Genomic DNA, 25,281 nt, shown 5'->3' with positions numbered 1-25,281 from the left:
CTATATGAATAAATCTCTTACATGTTAGACGTCTCCCCCCCGACTCCTGAAATGAACTTCTGTAGCAGTGATCTGTCTCTCCTGAGTCTCGCTGCATTACCTCATAACCATCCTTTTCATGTTTGTTTTAATTTTCCTACAGTCACAGGAAGGAATGAGGTTTGTGCTTTAGTGTGCTGGAGAGCAATTTTTGAAGACATAATTAACAAGTGTGATTAATACAGTCTTGCATATCTAAAGCAGATTTGCAACTGAGTATTTTGCTAGGAATAACGTATTGTCCTTGAAAACGGGGAAGGATGGTAAGGAGAAGACGTAGGTCTCAGCTCTCATCTTTGTGGGAGTGGTACAGCATGTGCACCCCGTGGAAGTTTGCTCTACGATAAGCCCCTAGAAATGGCAGACGGTCCTTCTGTAGCGCAGTGGGCATAAAACCTGCTCAGTGACTGTACGGAATAAATGGTGTGATGGAGCTCCATATGCTTTTGACACAGAGGGGATAGTAAACCATCTTTCGGCGTGAGATTTTGTGCTGAGACACTGAGCAAATTCATGGTGATATTCCCTAGATAGAGAGGGCTGCCTGCTGGCAACAGATACAGGAGTTCAATGTGTAAACTCTGATAAGGATGACATGTAATTTGTGTTACAGTTTGACTGTTAATTGTATATAAAGCAACAGCCTTTACAGATCTTTCCCTGAGAGCCCTTAATTGGGAAAAGCAAATCCATATCTTTAGGAGTATATCCTTTAAGGAGAGGGAAGGTAACTTTTTGGAAATAAGCATTCAGGGTGCTTTAGGTTTTGAGTACTTCCTTTCAGTATTGGGGAATTAGGCCAGCAGTCTTCTTTGGTTTTGTTAGTTAGTTTTTCCCCAACACCTCATGCAAAATGTCTGTTTAATCTACTTTGTGCTTTTCCTCTTATAGTTAAGTATGTTGAAGTATAATTAAAATTAACTGCCATCACAAATTCTGTCTGCTAGGGGGTATAACCAAAATATTTGAATAACTGAGATTTTGGAAGTATTCATGACTTCTCAACAAATTACATTCATATCCATTTGCTGCAGACAGAAAACTGCCATGAATTTTTTTGATAAATTAGTGCTTTTTGTGTAAGTACAAGTAGGAGTCACTGTGTCAGCATAAGGTTTTGGTTTTGTTTTTCTAGGTGTGGTGATATAGAATATTCATGGCAAAAAATTTAAGTACAGTTGGGCGGTTATATGTTTTAAGTGTTGCAGGGCTAAATATGAGTCTAACAATTAAAGAGTACAGGTTGGGGTTGGTTTGTTTGTTTGGTTTTTTCAGCGTGTTCGTTGTATTTGTAGTTATGCAGAATGGTGGCATTTACATCAAAAATTACTGGACAAGCTATTACGATATGACAGTTTTGCAAGTTCTGTTAGATTGAGGCGAACTTTTTTTTCTTTCTTTTTTTTTTAGCATGAAAGCAAAGTGAATGAATCTATTCTCTTTCCCTCTAGATTCTGTCAGAAATAAGTGATACTTGGTACCCTGTATTCAGTGTTAATTTCCCAATCTCTTTCTTTATATACATTTCATACCCAATTTATTTGCCCTTATTCTCAGCTACAGTACTGGAATTAATGTAAACTTTTAGTTTTGCATCTAAATGTGGCTTTATGGTAAAATCATGGATGCTCTCTGCATTAGAGAAATTACCTACTTCAGTAGATGTAAATGTTTTGTAAAAAATAGGCAATCCAGAGGCACTTGGATTTGCCACTTATTTTCTAATTGTCACTAAAGAACGCAGCTATGTTGAAGTACAAATTTTATGACATTAGAATCTGTCTAATTGGAGGGGCTTTTATATCCCAAAGGGGTGTAGTCTTTATAGTTGGATGTTTCTTGGAAATTGTTATGAAGTTATACTCAAGCAAAACTAACTAGCTGAGTTGTTTCTTCTGTGGCGCATTCATACAGCTGGCAGGCAGAAGCCGTGATGGAAAACACCTGTACAGTTGCAATGACAAGATGTTTTCAGAGGCACGAAAGTGTGCGATGGTCCCTGAAACTGAGAGGAGGGTTCCACCACCACTTCAATGCAAATGGGATCTGGCACAGAAAGGATCGCTGGACTCAATTCATGGCTGCCTGGTCCTTTCCCCCCACCCTGTGCCATCAGCAGGATTTACTGGATGAGTCAAGCTAGGGAAATGACCTGACAGGAAATTACCTTTTCTTCCCTGTTTTTTTAACAAGGGTGGTTCCCTGAGCCAACTATCTCTGGGGCCATAGGAACATTAGAGGCAAGAAAGAGGAGGGCGTGGGACCATGCGGTTAGAATCATAGAATCTTCATGGTTGGAAAGGACGTTTGAGATCATCAAGTCCAACCATACACACAAAAAAAACCCCAACCCCCAAAAAAACCTCCCCATACCTACAATCTCTGCCACTAGAGCACGCCCTGAAGTGCCAAATCTAGACGTTTCTTAAATACCTCTAGGGATGGTGACTCAGGAGCAGGCCAGACCATCCTAGTGGCAGCCAGCTTCCATGGAGACATAACCATAGACTGCGACCTCAGTCGAATTATAACAGGTGAATTGGGATTTTAATCGAGATCCTTTAAATGGGTTGGAAACGTATATGGGATGTGTTGTGATAAGAATCACTGAAGTGGAAGGTTCAACTTTCTCAAACTTAAATCACCATGTTATTAAGAACACTGTCCTCTGAGGAGAAAGCGTCTGGTGTTAAAGTAGTTTGAGGATATACCAGTTAGTATTGTCAACTGCCACTGATTTCTGCTGTTGTTTTAATGAAATATTTATGTGGTCTTTATTAGAAATACACGTATGTTTTTCTTGTTCTGGGAATGTTCCTAATTACTCTTTTGGCAGTTTGACATCCTTCTATATATGTTGGATGCAACATCATTTACATTGTCTCTAGATTGCTTTTCAAACACAGATCCCAAAGCCAAAGATTTCTACTCCAGAGCATCCAATTTCATTGATACCTGAAGTTGTGTGTCCTTCTGTAAAAGTCAGTTGTTTCTTCTAACTTTGTGCTGTAATTTTAAAGCTGCTTCATCCTATGTTCCTGGGCAAAAGTTGTGACTTCTACCATTTTTTCTCCCTCCTTGTAGTGCTCATAGGATAGCAATCAGAGGATAGCAATCAGATGTTACAGGTATGACACTTTCCCCTGGAGAAAGGAAAGTCATTTGTGTATAAATATTAAATTGTTGCTGGCTCTATGAACACATCCAGAAATTTATTCTTGTAACCCTAGTGCAGGGTTTTATGATCTGCATGGATGCAGCTACACCAATGCTATTTAGAAACTGCTTTTAATTATGGCTATTAAACGTAATAACTTTTCTGATATACCTTTGTATCTCTTGCATTTAAACAATCCTCTGCAGAGGTGCTTTTCCTTCCCTGTGGAAAGTTTTCTAGACAGATAATATTTGGAAAGTAAGAGTTAAGTTTTACTTTTTTAAATTATGGCTTTTTTTTTTACTTGACAGATTTCCATTTTTAATTATTGTCAAGTCTTCTGGACACTCCTTGGTCCTGCATTTTGAAACTAGATGTAACTGGTTTGTACTGCTAGAAAACTCTTCTAGGAGCCCTGGTTAAAGGATTTTGATAAAGTAGTCAAGATACGAGTTAGGTTCATTTCATTCCTTGACCTGTGATTTTTGCATTTTAGCATTATGGAGTTGGGAAATCAGCGTAAGAGCATTACCGTTCATCTAAAAACTGGAGTCGTGTTTTTTTGTTTGCTTCTGAATAGATTCCAGTGTTAATTTCCTAAAATGTTTGTAAAGCTGCAGGATATTTTGATTTATTTTGCTTGGTTTATTTTATATTTATTGCCAAAGTGTATGTTCATAAAATGAAAAATAATACAATGTAATGTCTCTGGTAATTCTCTCGGCATACTCAATCTAAATTACTTTAAACAACTCTATCTCATTGCCATTTTTGAAAAGAACAGAATAATTACTAAACTGAATTCCAACAATATACACAGGTTTGATGGAAAGAAGCGTAGACAAAGCATATGTTTACATGACTTACACAGTAAGTGGTTTCCCTATACAGTTTGCAAATAGTGATTATAATTTCATGTTAATAAGATGCAGGAAAATGTGCTGAAGGAATAGTGCTTTGCTGCTTTTGTCACAGTTTCATCAAACTGATTTTGTCAGCACTGGAGCATAACCCTTGCCACATCAGTTTGAGTGCTCATTAGGCAGCCGATTTGTCTGAATCCTCATTAAATTGATTAACTCATTTACTTATGGATGATGACATGTTATGTGGTACAGGAATGGTGGTTAGAGACTAGAATCAAGACTCGTGTTGACTTGCTTAGTCTTCAGTTGTTCATTTATTTCTGCAATAAGTTGCTGCATTGAAGTACTAGAGCATCACTGATTTACATTTTGCAAAAGTGTGGCGTCAGCTGAAGGGTTGAACTTACATTGTGTAAACTTGCACCTCTATCAGTAAACTACAGACAGCAATTTGGAAGCTTCTTAGGTTTACGGCTTGCTTTAATTCCCTATTTATTTCACTTGTGTACTAAACTTTCCCCTAAAGAACCTAAAAGGCTCTCTTGAACATCTGTTTTAATGTAAATTAAATAACAAAAGGGAAACAAGTAGAAAACCTCTTCAGTCATACATTCAGAAGAGGGAGACATTATTAAGAGAGGATACTTAAAGCAGTGTTCTGAAAAATAGGTTTCACAAAAATGATCAAAAAGAAAAAAATAAATCAGTTGATGATTTAGATCAAATTCTATGTATGCACATAGTCTAGAAATTTGTATTTTTAAAGTTTATTATGTTCATATGCTTCTATTTTAAAGTGCTACCCGGAAGGGCTGACTGTGTGCAAGTCATGCTGAAATTTGAGTTTTGGATGCCAACAAGAATTTTTGGTCTTCATATGTGAAACTAGAAAAGGAAGTTTAAGCATGCAGGTTTTAGCAAATATTGTTTTGGGTCTAATTCAGTGACTCTGCATTGAGTGGATGGCAAGCGTATTAAGTCGTTTATGTATTTTTGAGTATTTATTTTGAGTATTTTGAGTATTTATTGAATTTATGTATTTTTGAGTTGAGATTAAATGTAGCTTGGGCTAGCTCAAAAAATAGTTGAGTACTTCAGACTTTATGAAGATGAAGCAGCCTGAATTCTTGAGTGAGTGGTCCCGTTATTTATTTCAGTAGGAATTGTATTTGCTTATTCCAGGGCTGAACATGTCACGAACACAGACAAATTAGCGTGAAGATGCTTTGAAGAAGCAGAATGGTTTTTGTATTACTAGGGTACAATACAAGCCTCGTCATGGACTGTGGCAGTATCGGAGAACCATAATTTGCAAACAGGCCAGAGACCCTTCCTCTCTAAATGTTGAACCAGAAGCAACAGATAGCTACATATTGGCCAAAGTACAAGAAAACAAGAAACAAATTTTCAACATGAAACCAGCAGCTATCTATGTCAGTAAACTGTTGAAGCTTTTAGAGGCATGGCATTAAAGGAGTTCTTTAAGACAGTTTCTAGACAAGATGCACATCAGAGCTTCAGGTATCAATGAGTGGCTTCTTTTTAACACTTAAAGAAATGGAAGAAACTGGAGAGGTGCATGACTGAAAACCAAACTGATCATATGTAGAGGCTGGTCTGACTGGAGTCAAGATTTTACTAAACAAAAGTTTCAGAAGCATTCCTTTCAGTGATAGTACTGGCTTAAGCAGTCCTCAGGTACCGTCGTATCACCTTGTTCCCCTCCCTTCCCCCGGTGTTCTGGGAAAGTGTTTTGAGTGGGGAAGTGAGTCAGACTAAAACCATTCTCATCATCTCCTTCACCCTTTCATTTTTTACCTTCTCCTCACCCTAGGTTACTTTCTATCTGAATCACTTCTCCAACTCCAACTTACCACATGTCCTCAAACATACTGCTGTTAGAACAGAGGGTTTGGGGTAGCAGTAGAAAATGACCGGGGATGGATGAGATGAGGCGCAACGTGAGCTGGGCAGCCACCTGCAAAAATGCTTGTGAAACTGCAGGTTGAATGGAAGATGACAGAGCAGGAGAGAGGAAGTAGTGCTTGAAAGGCTTGGGGAATAAGACAAACTTTTAATGGACAAGAGACTTGGAAAAATTGAGGGAAATGTAAGAGTGATTTTACATCTTTTTGTAAGTTAATTAGAGCTGCGTGTTTGTGCTTTGCTTTGCTTTAATGTAAAAGAGAGTTGTTACTTCATTTTTTAAATCATTAGTGTATACACATGCTGCAACACTAACTGTTGCAAGTTTTTTGGTAATAAAAATGTCGGTCTCCCAAATTCAATCTTCTTTGAATAAAGGTAGGAACTTTGATGTTCTCAGGCTTCTTAGAAGGTTAACACTAAGTTTCCATAGAATTGAGATGAGACAAAGCTTGTGAAAATACCTTTTGTACTGTAATAGTTGCACGGTATTTGTGGTTATATTCATTATATATCCTAATATGCCATTTTATTGCAGAGCTGGTCAAACTAGTCTTATTTCATTGAGATAATAACCAAAGTGCAAGTGAAAATTTTTCCGGGGTGGGGGGGGATATGAAAACAGTGGAGAAAATCTTGCTCCCCTTCTGTAAAAGGGATTATAGTCACTGAATTAAATAGAGCTAGAATTTCACCCACCCTTTTATTTTTTGGGAGAAACAACTCCAAACATGTCTCATTTGGGACCTTTTTTTTTTTTTTACTAGATGGGCTTTTTTTTGGAGAAATGTCATTAATGTTAGGTTACTAAGATATGCCTGTATTGGGAACGGTGAGGAGAGTTCACAAAAACAAGTTCTGGGACTCTCTATTTCCATTCGTATTTCTGTAGAATCATTTTAGGATCGTAGGATATTTGCAAAGTGCATGTTAATATTCAAATAGGAAATTGGAGATCAGAGTTAAATTACTGGGCTCTAAATTTTTCTACATCCACCTATTTTCCCTCTTCACTTGCTCTGACAGTTATAGACCGCTTCTCTAATGGGGCTTGCATTTGAAGATAAGCCTGCATGTAAACAAATTAACTTTTCTTAAATGGAGAGCCATTTCATCTGCAATAATGTACCAATTCATAAACTATCAGAAGCATATTTCAAAAAAAAAAAAAAAAAAGATAAATGACCCATTGTATAACACTTACTATTAGGCAGACTAGATGTCCCTGTGTTCTGGGAGATAAGGCTCTTGTATTATTACACCCTAATAAAATGAGTTAATGTTTTAGTATCAGAGATAAAAGGACAGTTGGATATATTTAATAACCAAACTGAGAAACACTTAATTTTAGTTGTCTGTAGCAATATAACACAAATTCCCCTGTAAAACAAATTGCACTTTTGGAATATACTTTAATGTGCATTCGACAAAGGAGAAAATGAGGTGATTGAAGTTCAATTTGTAGCATGTTATTAACCATTTCCGCTTGACTAGATGCGTAAAAGGATAATGGATGAGGGTTTTATTATTGCCTTTCTGCTAAAATGAAGTGGTGTAAAAGATAAGGTGATGAAATTAATGAACATAAGGAAAAGGCGTAATCAATCAAACTCCAACAGGGAGATGAGATGACAGTACTTAAGATTTGCAAGGATACATGTTTTAAAAAGTAGATTTTATCAACACCAGCATTTTGTTTGGGTGGAATGCTGAGAAGCAGATACTTGCCAATTTTTGTTATTTTTCGGTAGTTTCTTTATGCTGCTGTATATTTGAAGCTTCAACAATTAACGTAACAAATTAAAGTTGATAAGTCTATTTTTCATTTAAAATCCGCATTTTAAATAACCTGTGTAATTATTAAATGAGGACAAACAAATACAACTTTTGTCAAGGTGTAACAGTGTTCTGTTGATCGCTTGATCAGTTCTTCACTGGTGGAACACTCGTAGATGTGTCTGGATGAGTTACTTCTAGTCTTTGTGCTACTGCCTCAAGTTTTGCATCCTGGTCATTTGAGTAGATAGTTTTCGTGTACTCAAGGAAAAGTAAGGAATGCTTTCCTTGCCCTGGAGTAAGTGCCTCAGCCATCAAACTTCACAAGGTTTCAGCTTCAAACCCCTTGAGTAGACAATTGATTATCTTGTAGAGATAAATCTGCAAAAATTTCTAGCTGCAAACGTGTTCCTCCTTGTAGGGTGTGACATTTTTATATTTCAGATCTCAAATGCAGTACTTTTTTCCTCTGGCACATGTCTTAAAATTATTAACCTACTTGAATATCTATATTGCTAAGATGTTATGGAAAGAATTGATTACAGGTATTTTTGATTTTCACTCATGCCAGATCCCAAATTGTTAAAATTACTTGCGAGTACTCCAGCTGCAGTTACTCATAGAGAAAACCCTCACTAACCTAAAGACAGGGCTTCTGTCTTAAACTACACCTTTTTTTTCTGTTTGTTTTTTTGTTTTTGTTTTGTTTTGTTTTTTTTTACAAAAGAACATTGAGTTACAAACTAAATCACTTAAGAACTGAAAATGCCTCTGCAAAATCAATTTTTCTTATGCCTTCAATTTCCTGCTCTTTTTAAAAAACTTACACCATTTTCAAAATGCGGAGCTGACTGGAAATGCAGCTGCTACCCAGTTAGGGTTTTTTCCCACTTAAAGGATTTAAGAAGGGCTCCCACATCATTCCTTCAAAGGCAGTTAATTTACCTGATAAGAGTTGCCTATGGAAGTCCTGCCTTAAGTTAGTTTTGTAAATGAAATATGCATGAGCAGGATAAATCGTTGCATTCATTTTCTCAAGGAACTGTTTGTTCTTGGCAGCACTTTGGGCAGGATGGATAGGATATCGCGATGAGGTTAGGTTTGTCTAAAAAATCAGTTTGAAATACTTTTTTCCCTTTTGACTTCAGCATTTATGAAACACTGTTACATATTGGCTGGAACCTGGTGCTTTCTAAACACTCCCACATTAGATTTGACTTTTTCTGGCTCTTAGGAAACCTTCCAGTTGTGCAAAGCAGCATTGTGGATTTGTAAGATAAATGCATAACACAGCCCAGATTACAGTTCTCCACAAGAGCTGATATTTTCACGTAGACTTACTGCCCTCACTCCTCCTGTCATCTGCAGAATTCTTTGATAGGCTATTTTTTATTGGGCCCTCAGGAGTAGCAAGTTTTAGATTTAATACCCCAGGGGGAATGGCAAGGCAAATCATGTTGTTGGATCAATTGTTCAGCTATCCCCAGACTGCTGTCTGGGTATCTGTTACACTTGAATCACATTTCCAAGCCTTTCTTATCAATCATTTGGACTAGAAATGCAGTTTAATTTCCTATTGCATTTTTAAACTGAAATTAAGGTTATGTTCTTGTTCTGTTACCCTAGAATCCTAGATGTGGTTGTAGACCTCACATTAGCTATGCCCACGGGTTGTTTAACCTCGGAAAAGGGTCTGTACTTGTAGGAATGCATTAAAGCTGAATTTAAATTACTTTATTTTACCATCTACTAAGATGAAAACCAGCAATTATTGTATAAAACCCTGTTTTCACATTGCTCTTTGTTCTTTACAAATGCGTGATAAGTTTTAATAGGTCAAATTATTTCTGTCGGTGATCTTGAAAGAAGAGATTCTCCCTTGCAGGCCATAGCAAAACCTTTTCCACTGACCGATGATAGTCTGTTCCTTTACCTGAGAAATTAATCTACTTTTACAGCAATATAAGATACATGTAAGAATCCAGATCCAGAGTATGAGGTATACTCATGTGGGTCTTTCTTAAAAAAAGTGCATGTGGGGAACATGTCCTTTGATAACTAAGAACAATTTCTCTACGTAGTTGTCATACCTGTATTCGGCTTTGGTTTACAGTAAATGAACTAGCAGTGAGCGGAGAAGCGCTAGAGCAGTGGAGGGTTTCTTAGCAGCCCTGTGCTATCTCCTGTCCCAACTTCTGAGAGCAGGAGGGAAAATTTCTCTAGCATTAAGTACTGTACAGTCCTGGGCTATGGGGCAGCCACCGGGCATCCCAAAGAAGCCAACTATATGTAATTACACAGCAGCCCCTGCAGCTGCTCCAGCTTACTCAAAGGGGATTTGGTTCCTGCAGCAGTCTAAAGTCTGTGCAGCACAAAGGTGGCATTAAGCCATTTTTACATTCCCATCCCTTTGCAAGCTGCACCTCCTGTGCCATATCTCTCATAAAACATAGCACAGAATCTTTTAATGTAAACTGCTGGATTGGCAGCTCTGGGGAGTCTGACTTTTCTCTTTGCCTTCAAGAGGCACATCTGTTCTTCTATGTATGGGCTTGGTTCCCATTAATGAGCTGATCAGATGTAGTCTTTCATGATGACTGGTATTCTAGCTTCCTGCCAGATGTGTGGGGCTGTTTTTTGTTTTTGTTTTGTTTCTGGTGAAGGGATATGAAGGTCAGCTTACAGGTTATCAATAAAAAAAAAAAAGTCCTTCTTTTTGGCATTGCAACTTATTTTTTCATTGCCCGTTTGCTTTCTTCTTCTCACCCATCTTCTGCAAGATCAGATGAAAATGGCAGACACTGGACAACTGCCAGTGCTGCAGGTGCATTAGTTCCCTTCTTTCTTGCTTGTAGTTGCTGCTTCCACTTGCACGTGTTCTGGCTGGATAGACCTTTGCTGGATACAGAGAGAAGCAGCCGGTGGGAGAAGTCATGTCCTGAAAGTGGTGAAATAGGCAGGTGCAGGGCACAGCGGTGGGAAACCTAACATGACTTTTGATTTGCTGCTCAAAATAGGACTCTGAAGAGGCAGTTACAGCAAACACGAACCTTTTTTTCCTTAAAACACCCTGGATGGCTAAATACCTTTAAGAGACAGCAAAACAAAGACAACTTCTACACTGTTTTCTGTTCACTGCTTTTGAGATACATGTTCCTGTATATTACCTTTCACCATATCTAGTTATACTGCTGTGGATATGAACTGCTGTGAGTCATTAGTCTGGCAATTGTCCTAGTTTTCAGACTCTTTATTTCTTAGAGATCAGCCAAGGTAGTCTGATAAAGATTATCTCCAAGGCTTTTCAGCACTAGGAATTTTATAAAAGAATTTTTTTCTCAGAATTATGGAAAGAGGAGTCCATCCAAAGTGATTCAGTTCTGCTAGTGTAGGAGAGAATAAGAAGACAGTAATTCCCACAAATTAGTTTTGATTGTCTGAAAAACAGACTGACTGAAAACTCAAACTGGTCTCAGAATGGGTGATTAATCATAGATGATGAGGCTGCATCCCTACCATTTGCTCTCTCTAATTTTGCTTCAGTTGTCTTATACAAGGAAAAAAAAAGAATTTTTACCCTTGGTTGTATGAAATCTATCCAGGAAGAAACTTGAGACCTGTCAAAGGTACCCTGTGCTGGAGAGTTCAGACACAGAATGGTTAAAAACAGTCCTTGCTGGTATTCTTCAAGAGTATTTTTGACTCACTTGTCTCAGAGACACACACCTGGGTATCTTCCTCATAAACTGCAGCTGAATGAGTCCTTTGTTGTCTTACTTCTGTTAGGAAGCTTTCTGTGTGATTATGACTTAAGTACATTGGCAAAATTTGGATCATGGTCATACTTGGCACCTCAAAAACATACGTGTTTTTTCCTTAATGGTGATGCCCAGTGGTAGGGAGTATGTTAAAAACCTTTGAGGTTACATTTTAAAAGAGTTTTATAACCTCATTTCCAATAATAAAACATTTCCATAATGATCGTTTTCAGATGATCACAATCTGAATTCTTATTTCCTTTTTTGTTAACTCACAAGGAGACAGAAGGACAAATTAAATGATCACTTTTCACAAAGGCAAAATTTGGAACATCTGAATGTTCCTGTTCTTTGTCTTTTAGTTTTCTGTATTAAGAAGCTCGAAAGTGAGCTAAGTAACAAAGTAGCAACGTTTGTGCTGATACGAAGGTATGTTGTTAGCACCAAAATAAGAGAATTGTGAGGAATTTTTTGGAGAGGTCCTGACACCTCCAACAGTATGCTTCATAATTGCATAGGTAAAACGATGGCAAATGGAGTTTCCCCACATAATTTTCCAAAATTCTGTTTCATGTAGGGTAGCTAGCATGGAATGCACCACTGCACCATGCATTTTCCCAGGGGCTTAATATTAATAATACTTTTTTTCAGCATTTTTGATCCAAATTCCACAACTTAAAGTGATCAGCTTCTTTGACAGCCTCTACATAGTGAGAAATCATGTCATTGAATTTTGCTCAGTGACGCTTAAGCTCTTCTTGAGCTTTTGCAGGTAATGTCATTTTTTCAATGTATACAAATTGAAATCAACAAAAGTAGGGTTTTTAGTATTTACACTGCGTATGTTAAATGACAGAATTCATTGACACATGAAATCATGAAGTTGTATAATTTAATGCAGTTCACAAATAGGTTATGGAATCCGTCAATCTATGTGGACATCAAGACTAGCCAAAATTGTACTTATTAACTAGAATGGTTTAAAAGCAAATTTTAAAACTTATGATCTAATGAAGGAAAAAAAGGGCAAATACTCTATTTACTCACTGTGCAGTGGGAGGTGTCCCTGCCCATGGCAGGGGGGTTGGAACTAGATGATCTTTAAGGTCTCTTCCAACCCAAACCGTTCTATGATTCTATGTTATGCTTTTATGCAGTCTCTCACTCATATTTTAATATATGCACATATGCACACACACATGCGACTGTACATGTGTGTGTACCAATGCACTTTCATAAGAGTAGCTACAATCTTAGATAATTTAAGCAAAGATTATAAGCAAATCTAGATCCATACAGACCCACTCACGAGGCACAAACAAGTGATTCACCCTTCAATATGGTAGGCACAATGCACCTCTCAGAGGTTCCTTTATACAATTTATGCTTATGACTATTCTGAGTTATTTCTGTATGATTAGAAGATATCTTAGTTATGATTTGTTGTCTGTATCTTTTTGCTTACTAGGTGTATGAAGTCCGTGTAGGTATTAACATCAATGCTATAGCAAATAGCATAAACAGGTAACCCCGATAGAATAAAAATTGTTGCCATTCTCCTTCTTTGTGTGTATGGATTATAAACACTGCCATAAATAAATAAATAACAGTTGGAGTAATGAACTTCCAGGTTAATGCATATACTTTTTTCTTTATGATCTTCATATGATCTAGAGGTGTGTGTGGTGGGTTTTTTTTGCAACGCTGTTTTGCAGAATTGCATTGCAAGTGTATTATGAATAAAAGAAGAATTACTGAGGCAAATGAAAAGAGGATGATTTGCTAGAGAGCTGCCTGTCTAAAATACCACATAAAAAAAACCCATCCAGAATTTCTGTTTTCTTATGTATTTTTTTGCTGCTTGCAGGCGTTGCACTGACAATTGTAGCATGCATGTTTGCAGGCTGGGTTGGTAGCCACGCTGCTTTTTTAGTGCGTCTGAGACATATCATGGGAGATTGCTTTAGAAAGGCTGCCCTTGGTAGTCTTGGTAATAAATTATTGCTAATTCTAAGTTTGTAGCATTTTGCATCTCCGGAATTGATAATTATAATTTGCATGCATGTTTGTTGGAAACACACGGAGACTATCAATTTGTTTCACCCACGTCAATGAACAACTTGTTGATCACTGTTTAGCTAGCCTGTTCTTGAGTTAGTGTTAGAACCTGAGGATGGACACAGAAGCGGAAAGAACCACTGCTTCAGAAGGCGCGAGCTGAATCATTTGTAAATTGTTGCAGTTCCTGGGTGGCACACTGTCTCAGGTGATGTAAACAGCTGGATGAGTCTTTTGTATCTACCTCTTGATTAGCTGATCCTACTAACTCTTAAATCAGAACGTAACAGGCTCACTAAATCAAGACGTCAGTCAACTCCTACGTGAGTCTGTGAATTCTTGCAATTCTGGCTCCTTTTTACCACAAATAAGCCTGCTGTCTTATTTTCCAAAGAGAGGCATAACTTTTTGTCCTTAACCTTACAGGGCTTGGACAGCCACCCAAACCATATTAATTTTCTTCTTTTCGAAATCCCCCTTTCTAGGCTGCATAGTTTAACTTGCATACCTATCTTTAGCAGTCAGATCTTCTCCTTCTTTGGGTTGATTAAGTGTTGTCTGCCAGTGGTAATGAACTCCTGCTCTCTAAGAGTCAGCAGGGTTAATCAAAAGGGGAAAAAATTATTTGTGGAATACTGGATGCAGTAGAAGAGAGTAAGATATTTGGTACTAACTTTGCTAACATTGTTTGCAGATTTATTAATCCATGTGAGGTGTTTAGAACCTCATATTCAAATCAAAGAGTCCTGAGTACAGATTCCCCTGATAAATTTTTTCCAAGTTAGATCTTGATAATTGGGCAGAAGGTTATGTGTAGTTTGTAGAAGACCTCTTTCAGAAAATCTGCATTGTATGCTTTTTTCACTTGGAAATACAGCTTTCGTGTCAGGATAAAGAGAGAAAATATAGCTGTGCATTCCTCTATTTCAATATCTGGGAAGTATTTTTCATGTCGTCACGTGTGAACTGATCTGTGGTCTGTGACAGCTAGATTTATTCATTTCCAAACAAACGTTGTTTTTATTTGTATATCACAAACATAGAAGTTATTTCAAAACTGAATAGATCTAGAAACAAAACTAAGTCCTAAGTAAAGATTAAACTATTTACAGGTCCAGAGGCCCTAAGGTATATAAGGCTAGTATAAATAGTATACGGTGAAATAGGAATTTCAGTTTGTGGTAAATCTGTCTGTCCCCAGCAGCTTCAGATAAAATAATTTTATCCTTCTAGAGCACATCAATTTGCTAGTCGGTGGTTCATGTATCAAAGAGCATTCTGTGAAAATATCAATATCATTGGTTAATATAAATGAAATTAATTTTTAAAGCTGGGCTAAAGGTTGACATCTGAAAAATTGCATTACTTTGCAGAAGAGAAATTTCTGTCTTCCAGTGAAATTTCAGGTCATAAGGGCAAGTAATTTTCACAATCTTCAATGGGAACCAGTGAAATATGAACTTCATTGTCACCTAGCCCCAAAGCGATAAGATAAAATGAGCTGATACATCATTTGCTGTGGTTTTATCATCTCCTCCAGTAATTGGAAGAGAAAACATAAGAGTCTTTTACCACCCCCCTCCCCAATCCCTTCACCACCCACACCCAGGCATAAGCCATTTTGCTCTGATCGATACAAAGGTCACAGAGTATTTATTTATTTATTTAAATTTTTTATGCTGGGTAAAACTGTCTAGTGGAACATTAAAGTAATGAATATGTTTAATTGAGTTTGTCACCCATGAAAATGCTGAACAGGATTGTATAGCAGACTGTGCGGGCTCACAGGAGGGACCGGATGGGAGACTATGACTGTTTGCCTGTGGATTTTAGTGGCTGATGGTATAAATATCTGAGATTTAAAATTAACATCTTATTCGTTGTTCTCTTGAGAAATCTGAAATAAACTAATAAGCACTGTGATTTATTTAAGAGCATTTGGATAGTTAAAATTATTAATAACCTGATCTAATTCCGTATTAGTTTGGTTGTACTTGGACGTATTTAAACAAAGAGCAGAGTAAGACTCTCTGACTGTGAATCCTGCAGCCAGGAACTAAATGCTGCCTGGAGAGTAGGATCTGAGGATCCTCAGTTGCAGGGCTGAGATTGTGGTGGAGATCCAGGTTCCTCATGAACTGCGAGTCAGGTTTTGTAACCTCCAAGTGCTGTAATTTTGCCTTCCTGAACAAAAATGACCCCAAATGACAGAGAATGCTGCTAGAAGAGTGTATTTATGGGTTTTATCTCTCAAATGCAATCAAATTTAAATGCAAATTAAATGCTTTATTTTTTCATTTAGTGTTTTGGTGGTTGGTTTGTTGTTTTTTTTTTTTTTGTCTGGTACATTGTAACTTTTTTTTTGAAATACACAAATGTGCATCAGCTTTTAAAATAAGCTATTTAGTTTTTATTTTACTCATGGCAGTTAAATTGGCTGGCACATTAAAGTAATATAATTATTCAATTACTGTTTCAGTTCTATAACCCATTTGCAGACTTAATTACTTCTAGCCTATTCACATTTTCAAGATCAATAGTACTTTTCTGTAAAATAAAATAAAATATACGATGGCTGATTGGTTTGCTTAAAAGGTAAAGCAAAATGTTCATTTACGCTTCAGTAAAATACTACTTTCCTAATTCAGGAGGCAGTTGTAGTGACGGCATCTTTTAACTATTGAGTGTTATCTTTTATAAGGGACATTGCTATGATCAACATTCACGGAGGGTTATGGAGAAAAGACAAGGTGGGACATTTGTTTTCAAAACTGTAAAATGACGGAATAGCTTCCGAGTGAGCATTTTGTTATTGGGAAATTAGCTGATATACACCTATGAATCATGAGGAGAGGACCTCATGTACGATCTTAATTCGTGATCAGCACTACGCTACCTGAGTTTTCGTTCAACTGTAATTTCAGAGTCTCCTCAAAGCAGAAATTGAAGCTGGGTATTCTTTGCTTACTAGTTTCTTGGGGAGTTTCTTCCAGCCATGCAGCGTCAGGGCCTGCAGCATGAGTATGAGGACTAATTACAGGTTTAGACCTTCTTTTCTATTACTTGAGGTAAAGGAGGGACCTCCTGCAAAGTTGAGAGTAATTATTTATTTTTAGTAGTGTTGTCATGCCGTCCATTCATCTGGTGTTGCCAAAGTCTAATCACAGAAGAGTTTGTCTAATGAGATTTTTGGAACTGTACAACTTTACAGTGGGCTCATTTGTTTATTTTAAGTATTTTTAAATGAAATGGAATTTTCTTTCCTCCTGTAAGGTACAGTATCTTTTGAGGTAAACGAAATGTGCGGTACATTAAACTTCAATCCGATGTGTTGAATCGCCTGAAATTCTATAAATACTTTTTTATGTGGGGAAGGTGGTACTATTTGTGCAGATTAAATTAGACTGTACACCCTTACTGGTCTTTGCTCCACAAGTTGTTCCAAGACTGATGGTGACAAATGACAGAAAAAAATGAATCATTTTTAAACTCAACATATTGTACAATAGTATGAAGAAGACAGTTGTTCTTAAATTCCTAAGTGGAATTCTGTGTTGTGTGGCTTATGGGTGAAAATGGGCAAATGCAAAAATAGTTTTTCAAAGTTGTAATTCTGATAGTTATCAGAAAGTGGTAACACTGATTTAAAAAAAAAAAAAAATTAAAAAATCCCCTTGCCGGAATGAAAATGCTGAATTTAATTTGAAGTATGAGTCAGTTTCTGCAACTGGGAGGTTCTGTGAATAAAATCAGATATTTGACAGAGAATAAAAGGTTGAATCGGATTTTCGTAAGGAATACTTAGTAATACACATGAAAGAAACGTGTTTGTCTTCTGGACCTTTCATCTACTATAGGTGGTGTGATGAGCGCGGAGCAGTGGTAATGATGCAGTTTCCATAGCAACCGGTTCATTGGCGGGCTAGACCTCTGTCTAGGGTGCTGTCAGTGTGCCTGGAGTTTCAGAGAACAGAGTGTCCCAAAGAAGGTCTGCTTCCACCTAATCCAGTTTTAATTGAACTCCAGAGACTTTGAAGTGAAGCTGCAGACCAGGCAGACACTATTCCAACTCGAAATGAGGGCCTTGCTCAGCTAGGCCTCAGCTGCTTCCCACTCCTGATAACTTCTGTTAATGAGTGGTTTAAAGAATTGTTACAGTGGTGACCAGTAGCGTTTCTGCAGTGCAGTTCCAGTTTCTGCTGTAAATCCTGTTATACTGAATTCAGCAACCTTATTATGGCTGTACAAGGTGCACAACGTAAACCACCTCTGCTGTTTTCAAGTCGGTGCTTTTCCTTCCAGTTTTGAAGGGTGTTGTGTGCAGCAAGCTTTTGACCATGTGCAGGGTTTCCACTGTCACAAAAAATGCTTGCCCCACAGGGTAAAAGTAATAGTTAGTTATTTAACTTGCTGATTTTACTCACAGTATCGGTGTAATAAGTGTTTGAATTTAGAACGCACAGACTGATAGTGACAAGCAGGCTGTTGTGTTCTAATTGTTACCACAGAAAAGCAGAGGTCATCACATTCCTGCCTGTCTCAAAAACTAATCAATTGAAATTATAAGCTCCAACTTAAAGATCGTAAGGTGATGAATACCAGCAAAAGCACTAAGAGATTTTTGTACACAAGTACCGCAACTTTGTCTCCTTTCATCTCTTTAGATGTTGTGCTCTTTAAAGGATATTTATATGCATGTGACAAAAGCCAACCGTGGCGGTTCTGAATAGCACCATAGAATTATACAAATCTGCCAATTAGTGTGGATGGGTTATGGATGTGGTATGGAAAGCGTCAGCATGGCCCGAGTCTGTTAGTTCCCCAGTTCCAGAAATGATTAGCAACCATTGATGATCTCTGGTCCTTTTGTCGCATTTCTAAAATGTTGTATTGGAATAATTATTCATTTTTTTCTTTCTCTGTGTGTGTTGGGGGAGAAGTTGTCTGTGGCACTTGTATTGAGAGGAAGATGAGGGATTAAGTGAAAAGCAAGAAGGTGTGGGAGATGATTTGCTTAGTACGTTCTGATTTTCTGTGCTCTCTGCTTTTGGTTTGCCAGTCTTGTTTGCTTTGAATTCACAAAGGTGGTACAGTATTTTGTATTGTATCGTGTAGTGCTTTTGTAATGATGCTTCTGCTGTCTGTGCTACAAAAGTGCAGGTTATTCGTGAATATATGCTACACGTGAGGCAAAATCCTCCTTTGTTAAAAATCTATAAACAAATGATTGGGTTCATTAACAGTCTTTGTTATGTTAAAGGCTTGAATTCCACTTTTTTATACATGATATATTGCTCAAGTGAAATTGTAGTAAGAGTGATGTTTAACTAGGATTATATCTGAATCTCTTTTTCTATGATGGATTTCTGTTGTGTTTGCTAAAATTGACAAATCTCAGATTTTCCTTTGCTCTTATGGTTTGTTAATCTGAGGGAGAGAAGTTTCCAGTCTCGCTGTCCCTTAACACTTACATAATTAAGCTTTGAAATTAAAAGGAAAAAGCGAAGCAACAAAGAAACAAAGTGGCTGAGGACTGAAAATGGGATTAGTTTGAATTGTGAAGGCAGACTAAGCATCTGTGTCTGTCAGATGGGATGACAGGAATTGTAACAAGTTACTTTGACAACCGCTTACTCCATAGAGAGATTATGCTGAGTTCATTTGCAGGTTTGTGTTTAACCTTAGCTGACAAAATGATACTTAACCTCTTATACAGCCAACCTTTATAGTTCCAGAATTAATGAATGTTGCCTTAACGATAAACGTAAGGAACATTTTTTTCTTTAAAGACATTTTTTTCTTGCTTGTTTGTTACAGGCCTGTTATTACAATGCTAAAACAAGTGCAGATATATCTAATGGCACTAGGAATACATTTCAGAATATGTTTATATGCTTTGCTGAAGTGCCAAACATTTCGTAATGTTTCTGAAATGGAATTAATCGGAATGGAAAATAAGCAATTGTCTTTAAAGGAAAAAATACAAGCAAATTTTTAAAATCCTTGACATGAGTAGTTGAATTTAGGACTTCAAAAAAATCCATTATAGATTCGTAGCACAATTTGAAGTTTGAGCATATTTTAACTTTGATGCAGGTTTTGCAGGTAAGGGTAGAATCCATGTTTGGGGGTCAAACAGTTTCTCTTTTACAAGATACTACCTATATTGACAACATATTTAAAACATTCTCTCTCTTTCTCTTTCTTCTAGATTCTGGCATATACAGAAGGACTCCATGGAAAATGGCTCTTTTCAGAGATTCGATCTATCTTTTCTCGACGTTATCTTTTGCAAAATACAGCACTGGAGATATTCATGGCAAATAGAGGTAAAGTGAGTTTAGAGGAATGGCAAGTGTTGGTTTGGGGACATGTGCATTCTGTTTGGCTGTTTAGTTATGTCTTTTTTGGTATGGATTTGTGTAGGTAGCAGAAGGGCTTGGATTAAGTGTCTCAATATTTAAATTAGTATATTTTTGTAACAGTTTCTCCTTTTTTTTCTTCAATGAAAACTGGAAATTAGCAATGTCGCACTTTCATTTATATCCACATTTATTTGGCATTCTCTGGAAATTCTTGCTTAAGGCATGCCTCCCTCTGATCTGTTATGCATGAAGGGGTTTTTTGTCCCTTTGGAGAGTAAGTAGTTGTTAGTTATACACACCAAGAGCAACGTAATGAAAGAACTTCACTACCGGATTAGACTAGTGATTGGTATACCTTCATGCTTTATTTCTATTAATAATTTCTTTCAGTTAGACCCTAGTGCAACTCTAAGAAATAAATGTGAATTTACCTTGTTTATGAACCTTTTTTTTTACACTCCCCTTTCTTCAGTGCCTTTTTCAGATACACATACATACTGTAACAAGTCACTCAAAATATAGCATGTTGAGACTTGGAGAAATTTCTTCTGCTATTTTTTCCTCTTAAATTTTATTTTAAACCAGGTTATATGATGTCTTTGCAGTTTAAACTAAGATTCTTTGGGGGGTGCTTTTAGTGTGTTTATACTAATAACGAAATTATGAAAAAAAATTTTTGAAAACTATACAAAGACACCAAATGAAACGGATCTGAAGATGACACTTTTAAAATGCAAAACATTGTTTTGGTAGCAATAAAAAACATTGTTGTCCTGAAATTAGTAAATGTGTCATAGGATAAGATACATTATGCAGTTAGTATTCCAGTCAAAAAGGTTTTGCCTAAGCTTAAAATGGTCTCTAATTTTGAACGTGGCTGGTAAGTATATCTCACAGAGCATTGTTGCGCATATCTGAAGTGCATATTGTCCAACCAGACCAATTAATCATAAACGCTTTCCTGTTTTGGAGCTTGTAGTTGTACTCTGTGAAGTCATAAATGTCGACTGGTGATACTGTAATTAGATGGTTATTTAGATTTTTAGGTTGCTATTTCATAAGTGTCATTGAATGTTTCAAACAAAATATGAAGATAATATTTTGAAGAATATTTCTTGAAAATACCTAGAAAGTAAACTAGTAAATGTGTGATCCAATTAATATATAAACTTGCTTTTAATCAGTTCTAGGCGGTCAATCTGAGCATATAGGTTTAACTGCTATTCAGAAAGGAAAATAAATGTATATCTTGTAAGATTTGTAACAGTGACAACTTCTGTTGAAATTCCTCTTAGTGGTGAATAAAAGCAGTTCTGGAAATCATAAAAAAATACACCTATAGTAACCTGAAGGAAACATGTCTAATCTTTTACCTGTTCAACACCTAAGCCTAGTGTTAAATTTTATTGGGCTAGAAAGCCTTAAATAAAAGGTGTAAAATCATGGCCTGTTTCAACTCTTGTGTTCACAGTGGGTGTCATGTTCAACTTTCCTGACCAAGCAACAGTAAAGAAAGTGGTTAACTGTCTGCCTCGGGTCGGTATTGGTACTATCTTTGGACTACCCCAGACCAGGTATTTTACAATTTGACTTAATTTCATCTGTCGGTTCTAAGAGTTCTTTTTTCATCAAACCAGCCTACGTGGTTTGAAGCATTTACACCTGCTGGTTTACAAAACATGCACTTCCTTGTTTTGTCACTTCTGCATGCTATTTGCAATGTGTTCGTATAATCAAAACTTTTGGATTTAAGATTTTTTGTGTGGTTTGTCTGTTATAGGGAAGATAGCTTCTTTTTGGCAGTGAGACTCAGTCACTTACCCTGCTTAAGGAAAATAGGTTTCTTCATGCTTGCCACATCACTAAAATTTAAGACTGATTTAAGACTGGTTGTAGGACTGATTAGCTTTTATGGCAGCGTTCAATTATATTATCTTGACTGTAACATCCTTGAATCCTCTGTAGTATTTAAACATAGATGAAAATGATAGTTCCTCATCAGAAGAATATTATAGTGATGTGTGGAACAATATAAGCTGAATAGCATATGAAAGATTGGTATGGTGTCTTTTAGCTCTGGACGACATTGTGCAAATTTTACATAGTGAGAAATTGGCATTACAATGTGTGTTTGGATCCTGAAACTGAAGAATATGATTCAGTCTGCTACCTCTTTTTTAGCAGAAGATTAGGGCTTGATTACCAGATATGCTCTGGATGAAACACAGCAGCACAGTTTAACGTGCACCGAGGCTGATGGAAGTAGACAGTTTTGAGGTATACCTCATTATCTCATCTTTAGTTGGATTGGTTACCTCTTGTATTTTAACGAATTATAAACTATTTTTAAGTAGAGTAATTTCTAAATTTTTCAAAGAAGCAGTAACCCTTAAGGAGTATCTTGATTGTTGTTTAAATTTTTATTTTTTAAAGATTTCTGTGTGCAGAAATGGCATTAAAATAGTTGGGGATGTTTTTTGTTGTGTTTTGTAGTTTACCTTTTTTTTTAATCAAGTCCAGAAAAAACTTTCTTGAATTGCAGTTATGGCCACTCTGTTAGAACGTAAGCATTTCTATTTACAGCAGCAAATTTTGTGTGAATTTTTTAAAATATACATGAAAGTATAGAACATATTTGTTCAAAATTTCACATCCGTTTGTACTGATAAATTTGTTTACAATATAACGCAGTTTATTAAAATAAAAAATATTCAGTTACTGTAACTGTTTTCTTCAGTTGTTTAGTAATACCTGTAAAGATTTGTTAACTAAAGCAATATCTAATTTTTTTTTTTACCCCTAAGTGATGTGGTTCTGGTATTTACAGATGTTTTTAGTACGAACAAAACAGTCTTGGGAATTTTATGATAAGTTCTCTGCTTGATTTATCACTCCAAGGAATGACTCTGTAGTCATCTTTCACAAACATTAAGAAATCTGGCATCAAATTCTAAAAGTTTAATTGAGTTATTTATGACTACCTCCCCAACGCTGCCCAGAATTTAAATCTCAAGAGGATGGTCTTCATAATGAAGTTCTATCATCTTATCATTGTTTTCCTTTGTTCTTGAGGGATTTAAAAACCTCTCCTAAAACATGGCTTTATTCTTATGTGAAATTCTAAAAGTTGTGTAATTTTCTTATTTAATGGTCTGCCATCTCTCTAAATCACTGGTAACATATTTCTGTAATACATCAAGCCTTCATGGAACAGCTGAATTTGCACAGCTGTAAAGGTTTCTGTTTGAAAGCTCTCAAATCTTGACATATCCAGCTGTCAGATGTTTTAAGTCTTTGTTCTTATTAGATTATAAAACTTCAAGTATCCAAAACAGCAATTTGATCTCCAGAGAAATCTAGCATAGAACTAGTAAAAAGAATATGTACAACTGCAACTAAAATTCAGATAGGTAGAAAGAAAGACCCACCAGGTTTTCTCTTTATTTTTTCCGATTTTTTTTTTTTCAGACGCATTTCTTTGGCTAGTCCACGACAGATTTTCAAAGCTTCCAATATGACCCAGCGATGGCAACACCGGGAAATTTCCAACTTTGAATACCTGATGTTTCTAAACACTATAGCAGGTAACAAAAATTACTATAATGACTCAGAAAAGGAGTTAATGGGGGCACTGCTAGATTTTGCCATTTTAATACATAGCTTTTTCTATGTACAATTTTCTCCTGAAGAACAACTTCAAAAAATCCTCCTAAATGTACTTTATTCATAATTATTTTAATGTTTATGTAATAGAGAGGCACACAATTCATAATGCTGTACTGAACTGCACTTGAAATACATCTCTAAGGTCAAAACATCATGACTGTTGTGGGAGGACACGATCTACGTGGACTGTCTACTGTTTAGGAGAGGCTCGGAAATAGTAACTTCTTTATCCCTTAGTATTCTAAGTTTTAATATTCATAAGTACTATCCTCCCTAAATACGGCTGATGCAACAAGTTCTCTGTAGGGCTGAAACCCTCTGGGAAGTCTCAGCTGGGGAGCTGGAGCCAATAAACATGACTGTTACAAGATGTATGGTTGTCCTCGGAAAAGAGTCTTGTGCCAGGATCACCAGCGGTGCTGTGCCAGGACACCACCCATTCCCAAATCCTAATTCATACCCCTGTATGGTTGTCCTGACCCCTCATTCTGTAAATGCTGAGCTATATTTCATTTAACCCATCATTAACCAACGTGACCTCAGTTTAGTAAATGGAGGCTAATTGTTAGGTCTCATGACTTCTCTTTTATTTTCCAACATATTTTGCTCTCAGAGCAACTTAGAAAATTTTTCAATTTTCAGCTCTTTTCTATGGTATTGACAGTGTTGAAAGGTCTGTTAATTCCCTTTCAGACTTGACTCTTGCTACCAGGGTTGATGTAACAAATGCCTTTGCTCACACTAATTACGTTTTATACAAATGGTCAGTTTTGCTAGTTTCTGTAATCAGTCATTAAGTCAGAGATGCCAGGATGCTGGCAGATTTTGTAAAAGTTGGGGTAGATCTGCTTGCGCCTTTACTGCCAAAGTGGAATGAGGGAAGATCATGACACTGTTTTCTGTGGCTCTAGTGAATGATCCTTTTCAGCTTTAATGTATTACTGAAATAATAAAGTGAATTCTTACCTACTTGGTATTTGAGGTTAAAAGGAACAAAAAGATAACATTATGGAAAAATGGAAAGTTTACTCACCCATGATGAGGAGTTAAAACATTGTCATGATGACTATCAATTTGAAACAAATAAAGACAGATATCACAGTGTCATGTAAGTAGCCTTAATCCTGAAGAGATAATGTGCAACATAACCAACTGATAAGGAAAAGAAGGGATCTGATTATGCCATTTAAAAATTCTGCAAACCAGGATGGAAAAATACTGAATGGTACAAGAAAACTGGAAAAAGAAGAACTTAGCTGGAGTTTCAGAAAGTGTTTTCTGACAACCTGATAGATTGGGTTGTGAAGTAACATTTTTGGGGAAGAAGTAAAAACCTGGCCTTTGAGACTTTTAATACCAGGCTAGACAAAATCTGAGAACATACCTATTGGAGGTGATGCGAATGAATGAGCTTCTGCAACAACGTCAAAAAAAAGAGACAGGATCCGTGTAAAAATTATGCATTTTAAAATTATAAACCAGGGTATGTGGTGTATGTGTATGTATGGTATGTGATTATTCTAATTGAATATTTTGGTTTTACTGGAAGAAGGATATTATTTCCATCTTAGAGATGCATGAAGGTGCACGTGTGATCCTGAAACCAGAACAGATTTTCTGCTCTGGTAAATGTTGGCGTATCCGTAATTGGTCAGTGGTTAAGGAAGAAT

General features: G+C 36.6%; 1 protein-coding gene across 5 annotated transcripts in view; it reads left to right on the top strand.

Moving 5' to 3' along the window:
- Positions 1–25,281, top strand: part of LRBA (LPS responsive beige-like anchor protein) — a 412,475-nt gene that overhangs the window by 258,431 nt on the left and 128,763 nt on the right. For all 5 annotated transcript variants that reach the window (XM_054203497.1, XM_054203494.1, XM_054203495.1 and 2 more), the window contains 3 exons: positions 19,792–19,909; positions 21,417–21,519; positions 23,414–23,529. In XM_054203497.1, the coding sequence (XP_054059472.1) occupies positions 19,792–19,909; positions 21,417–21,519; positions 23,414–23,529 (337 nt within the window). The remainder of the gene's footprint in view (positions 1–19,791; positions 19,910–21,416; positions 21,520–23,413; positions 23,530–25,281) is intronic.

Source organism: Rissa tridactyla, chromosome 5, assembly GCF_028500815.1.
Source record: "Rissa tridactyla isolate bRisTri1 chromosome 5, bRisTri1.patW.cur.20221130, whole genome shotgun sequence".
Taxonomy (NCBI): domain Eukaryota; kingdom Metazoa; phylum Chordata; class Aves; order Charadriiformes; family Laridae; genus Rissa; species Rissa tridactyla.
The sequence above is the reverse complement of the archived record's forward strand: the minus strand, read 5'-3'. Positions and strand labels throughout refer to the sequence as shown.